Here is a 6,135-nt window from a genome sequence, read left to right on the forward strand (position 1 = left end):
GACTTGCTTGCAAATTTTGAAGTTGCTAAAAATCTTAAATATTTCCTCCTAATTTTTTTCTAATAACATTTCCATGACTTTTAAAAGTGTTGGTATAATCTTGAGGAAAACAAAACTGATCTTATAAACTGAAATTCTATCTGTTCTAATAGTATTAGAAACAATTCACTATTGTTTTGTTTTTTTTTTTAAATACAGGCCACAAATAGGCACTTTCCTCAGACCGTTACAGGAGCTTACTTGAGTGGGGTTCGAGAAGCAAGCAAAATAGCAGCATTTTAAGTACTGAAATTTTGTGGTTATAGATCTATTTTTAATTGTTTTCTGTGGGTAAAACTATCTTCAAGTTTCCTATTTGCTGCCTTTTTCCTAAGTGGTACTTAAATAGTATATGGTACCTGAAGATAAAATCTTCATCTTCCTTTTCCTCTTTCTCCCCCACCCCCTTTTAAGCCCCGATGATACATATTGTTGGGGTATTTTTTCCAGCTAAGGTATTACTAGCAAGAGTGACATTGGAGTCCCTGGCCACAGCTTAACTAACAGAACTTTTGTTGAGAGTCCTCTTCTGTATGGCTCAAGTCAGGCTATTATAAACCTTCATTTCGGAAGGTCAGATTAAAACAAGACTAAGTTAACGTACAGCATTAAAAATGCTGGCAGTTAGTAATGATGACGGGAGTTTTCCACTAACTGTGCTTCTCAGGTTCATTGTGCTCATAGGAGTTCAAACTTGCTCCCAAAAGCCTGAATAGCCTAGATAAATTCTAGAATTATTTTAGGAAGGAACTCAACTATCATTCTTTCCACTTGCAGTCAATAACCTTTTCTATAATATTTTTCATATTCTTAGCCTCCACTAAGCAGGCGTTGGAATACCAAGTTTGTTCCTTTAAATCAGACTGCTGGAACAGTTTACAGTGCAATCATATAAAGGTTAGTGTAGTTAATAAAAAACTTGAAAAAAAAAACCTTTTACATTACTTTAAAAATTTTTGAAATATTCTCTCTGCTACTTATTCAGAGAAATTCTTTTTACAATAATAGGCTAAGTTTAGATTTGCTTAGTGCTTCTGACCATGTAGAAACAGGACAGCTTAAAAATGCTATATTTCTATGATTTTGAAAACAAACTTACAAATTCATTTGGGCTGAGTAGAGGAACTGTCTTCTGATGAGTGCACAGTGGGGAGTGAAGGACTGTAAGTTCCTAACGGCTCATTCAGCTTTTATATTTAAAAAATAAGTGAAGATGAATGAGGAAAAATATTAACACTTTTATGAAGGGCTGAAATAAGGTGGCTTGCACTTTGACTTGAAGTTTTTTTTTTTTTTCTTTTATTATTAAAGTATTACTAAAAACAACTTGAGGGAGTAATTCAGTAAGGGCTAAGCATCTAATAACTTTTCCATGGGACAGGGAAGAAGAAAAAATATTTTTCAGTAGAAGATAGGTACAATCAGGGTATCTGTTGTAATACTGTTCCATTAAAATGGTATTAATTAAAAAAAAAAAAATTAAAACCAACTTTAGGATCTCTTCTCCCACACCTTCCCTATAACTTTTACCGCATAGACTTTGTGATTTCTGGAAGGAGAGTAAGCGCTTATTCTCCCCCTCCCACCTCCTCATCCTTATACATAGGCTCTTTTTTTTTTTTTAAATCTCTGCATTTAAGAATGACACAGCAAACTTTTGAGTTACGATGCTTATTTTCATAAAGCTGTATCCTTGGGAAGAAAAAAACAAACAACAATCAACCTTAAGAAAAATCCTACTGAATAAATGCAATTCTTCTTTTTAAATACCTGATATTTTGGTTTTAGAGTAGCTATGATATTGTTAAATACCTTTATTTAATCTCTAATTTACAAGGTGAAGATGTTTATATAACTAGATGTTTTTCAGATATATATTCTGTTCTGCTTCGTAAAGCTGAATTATATGGATTAATAGGAAAAGTGTAACTGTTCATAATTTTCTTCTACATAAATGCTAGTATGTACAGTTTAAAGTATTTCCAAGTATTAAATTGTAATTTAAAAGCTATAAGAAGCAAGACAAAATCCTCTGATAAAAGATAATCAGACATCAGATTTTGCTTTTGGTAATCATTTGCACTTTGTTAATGACATATATTACAGGCCAACTTACAGCATACCTATGAAAGATTGAGCGCTGCATACGTTTGAGTTCCAAGTTTCTTTCCCAGTTTATCCTATATGACAAAATTGTGAGGAGAGGAGCTTCTGAAGGTGGGGGGGGGGGAAGCTTATTACTACGAGCCCAAAACATTATGTTCAATGGCTGCTTCAGCTGACATTAGTCAAAACTTCAGTCAGCTTAATAACAACATATAAACACATCACATTTTAGGTAGGAACTATCTGGAAAGTTAAGCTCAGTATCCATTTCTGCAGTCCAAAGTGTGTGTGTGTGAACATGCTTGATTTTAGGCATGTGCTTCCATCCTGTTAATTTGTACTTGAGGTTTTAAATCTATCTACAACTTTGCAGGTAGATAAATGCTATATTCTAGACAATAGAGATGGACATGAACAAATACTGTCACATTTGGCTTTAGCTGCTGCACACTTCTTACAGCATAAAAAAAAAAGGATAACAAAGGATAAATTTACCAATGGCCTGGTCTATTAATTATTTGTATATTATTTTGGTGCCAAGGCACTTAAACTGTGTTGTGCTGCACTTAAGTTTGAGGCGTAAATAAAATAAGTATGTTCCATTTTAATTTACGTTTATTTGAAATGTGTAAGAACATCAGGCTGGTTCTGAGACTTCATTCTTTAATTAATGTTCCCAAAAATTTTTTTAATACCTGTTAAAATTTATTTCAAGCATGTATGTGTTTTTTCTTTTGTGTTTAATTTATTCCCTACAAATAAGGAACTAGGGAATGTTTTCTTTAAGTAGATTTGTTTAAATGTTATGAAAAATATTTGAATGCAGAGCATGATCTGTTACACTTCAACTCTTCTGTGTGACTGTGTTATGGCAGCAGAATAAAACTGGAAAGTATCCACAGGATGCTCATGTCTTGTTTTTTTTGAGGGTTTTCTTTTTTCCTCTTTCAGTTTAACTAGTGGCTAAGTCTACATTTTGTTACATTTGATATTGATTTAAGATTTCATTTTAGTATATCCCTACAGCTAGAGAATTCCTCAGAAGTGCTGCTCTACAGTCTTCTTTGAGCTCTAAGTACTAACTTTGCTGTTATTTGGACAATACCATAATAGTATCTTTTGCCTCAAAGGTTTACAAAGCAATTCATAAGCTTGTATCAGATTATTTTCCTTAGCCAGAGGAAATTTAAGCTAAAATGACAATTATTTAGAAGCACTGCTCATAATTTTTAAATAGCCAGAAAAATCACCAGAGAACCACTTAATGCTTTTCACTGAATAGCTGTAGTATGAACACTTTGTAGAAGAAATTCCCCAAAGGTTCCTACTAGCACAGATCACTATACACATGTGCAAGCCTGGCTACAGACCCAAAACATTTAAAATACAAACAATGCCAATGCCGATAACGCTTATCTACATTATTCTTCTTGAATGGGGCTGGGTGGGTGGGTTAGACTAAACAAACATTAAGTCTGATGGCAAGCAACTTAAACTTTCCAACAGAGTAGGAATATTATTTTTTTATTTCAAACAGTAACACACATAGGTCTGAAACAGTGAAAGCGTTACTGTGTGGAAGATTCACTGCTTTCCCCTAACACTGTCAGTCTTGATTAGCCATTCAAAGTTTGTGTCCTGAGGATGTGCTGTTTTCCTGATGCTAACTCCCTGCAGGAAATTATTTTCGTTACACCTGACACTGTTCTTGAAAACTAACTTCATTCTATGAATAACAATCTTTAAAATGGAAACAAAATCCTAATGCTGCTTTTAAAATAAAGTACAAATCAGTATTTTTCATCATACTCCCCTAAAGCATGACAATCCTTCAAGAAAACAGTTGGTGTGATGGAATTTTTTTTTTCATTTAAGCTCAGCTGTCTAAAACTTCAATCAGAAATAAAAGTGAAGTAGCAAGTCCATGACTCAGTACAGTCCAGTGAACTAGGTCAGGTGAAGAGGCAGGGCAAGTTACGTAATATCGCCATCCTCTTATCCCCAGGACCTCTGGAGATCATCTGGTTTAAGCCCTTACTTAGAACAGGGCCAACATGGGGCTGATTGCTCAGGGTCCTGCCAGGTTGAGTTCCAAACATCTCCAACAACAGGGATTCCACAACTGCTCCGGGCCCTGTTTCTGTGACCACCCTCACATAATTGCAATTTCCCTGGAGGCAGCTTGTGCCTGTCGCCTCCTGTCCGCTCACTACGTACCTCCAAGCAGAGCCTGCCCCCGCCCCCCCCATTTGGTAGTTGCAGACTGCTGTACGACCCCCCCTTTATCCATCTCTTCTTAAGGCTGAAGAAGCCCAGCTCTCTGCCTCCCCTCCTACATCGTGTGCTCCAGCCCCATGGCCATCTTGGTGGCCCTCCACTGGACTCGCTCCGGTATGTCCTCGCCTGTCTTGCAGCGGGGAGCCCAGGGCTGGACACAGCCCTTCAGAGGCAGGCTCACAAGTGCCCAATAGGGGGTAATAATCACGTCCCTCAACCCGCTGGCTACACGCTTGCTGGAACAGCCCAGAGTGCTGTCAGCGTTCCTTATCACAAGGCCACACTGCTGAACTAGGTTCAACTTGTTCCTTGTCTGCGAGAACCATCTGCCCCTACCCAGGTCTTTTCTGCAAAGCTGCTTAGAAAGAAACCCGGTCTGTCCCTACCTGCACTGCTGTATGGGGTTATAATATCCCAGAGGCAGGATGCTGCATTTGCTTCTCTTGACTTTTACAAGGTTCCCGTCAACCCATTTCTCCTGCAAGTCAAGATCTATCTGAATAATCTTTTAGATGTACAATTTCCAGCTACTTGCTTTAATAAATATTTCCAAATTCAAAGGCAGGGCAGACATTTCAATGCTGACAAAGTGTGTTATTTTCCTTCTGCAAAGCAGATGTTTCTCAACTTTTTTTAGCAAGTGAAACATTGATTTTACTCAATTTCTTATTACAAGTTTTCAGACAGTATTCTGATGCCTTATAGATTTTTCCACTGTTCTTCCTAAATAATAGGAACTAAAATAACAACCACCACCAGAAGTCATTTCAGGAATGCTTTCATCTAGCTCAGTTGAAGCTACTTGATTAATAGTTGGCTTTCTGATTTGGAAACAGGAATAATTAGATCTACCCAAGTGGTCATAAGCCACCCTCTCTGAAACAGCAACAGAGCTAATAAACCTTATTGGAACCACCATGCTGACTGTCAGGGGCATTATTTAGCCAGATTAAGCACTGGGGTCCAAAAAGGTTATTTTTAAGTCCAGCTTACTGGTGGTTAATCTAAACCCAGATATTCAGATCTTGCTTTGTCATGTGCCTTGTAACAGGATAATGCAGAAGGAACACAGATACTATAAGCAGCCCACTTAGGTCCACGGTGGCTATACCCTAGAGCTTCTGGAAAAAAGCGGGATGGCACTTAAAGTTGCGTCATCTTGGTTAGCCATGCCTGAGCAGTATGCCACAGCTTACCACATAACTCCAATTCAGCTCTTTTCCTGAAGACACATGACCTCTCTTCACTCAAAATTTCTACTCTTGCCTTTCCAAACCTAGCCCTCTCCATCTTTCTCCTACAGGGCCCATACGCTGTTACCTCAAATGCCAAGCTCACTCATAAGAACAGTCATGTATATAAGCAAGTCATTCAGATTAATCTGTGTGGGTTTGCAGGTCACCGACCAAAAGATTAAATATCAAAGACTTAACTAAACAGAGGAACCAATACACCGAACTGTAGGAATTATGCTGTAGGCAATCAAATCAAAATGGTAGGACTATTTTTCTATAACACAATGTCCAGGACATAGTCTGAAGCATCTGGAAGGTGTATGCCTGAACACTATTCAGTTGCCTTTTATCCAGTTAGCCAGTTTCTATTTTTTATGAGCGTCTCTGTACAGGATTTAGAGCCCTGCTCAGCTGCATTTTTAATCCAACAGCATCAGGATAAGCAGGACATTTTATTTACCCTTTTAGTATTCTCTTG

General features: G+C 37.5%; 1 protein-coding gene across 1 annotated transcript in view; it reads left to right on the forward strand.

Moving 5' to 3' along the window:
• The window catches only part of KDM1B (lysine demethylase 1B), a 31,135-nt gene extending 28,086 nt beyond the window's left edge, over positions 1-3,049 (forward strand). The window contains exon 22 of the mRNA XM_075745142.1: positions 199-3,049. Within this exon, the coding sequence (XP_075601257.1) occupies positions 199-282 (84 nt within the window). The 3' untranslated portion in view covers positions 283-3,049. The remainder of the gene's footprint in view (positions 1-198) is intronic.
• The last annotated feature ends 3,086 nt before the right edge of the window (positions 3,050-6,135 follow it).

Source organism: Balearica regulorum, chromosome 2 (genome assembly GCF_011004875.1).
Source record: "Balearica regulorum gibbericeps isolate bBalReg1 chromosome 2, bBalReg1.pri, whole genome shotgun sequence".
Taxonomy (NCBI): Eukaryota; Metazoa; Chordata; class Aves; order Gruiformes; family Gruidae; genus Balearica; species Balearica regulorum.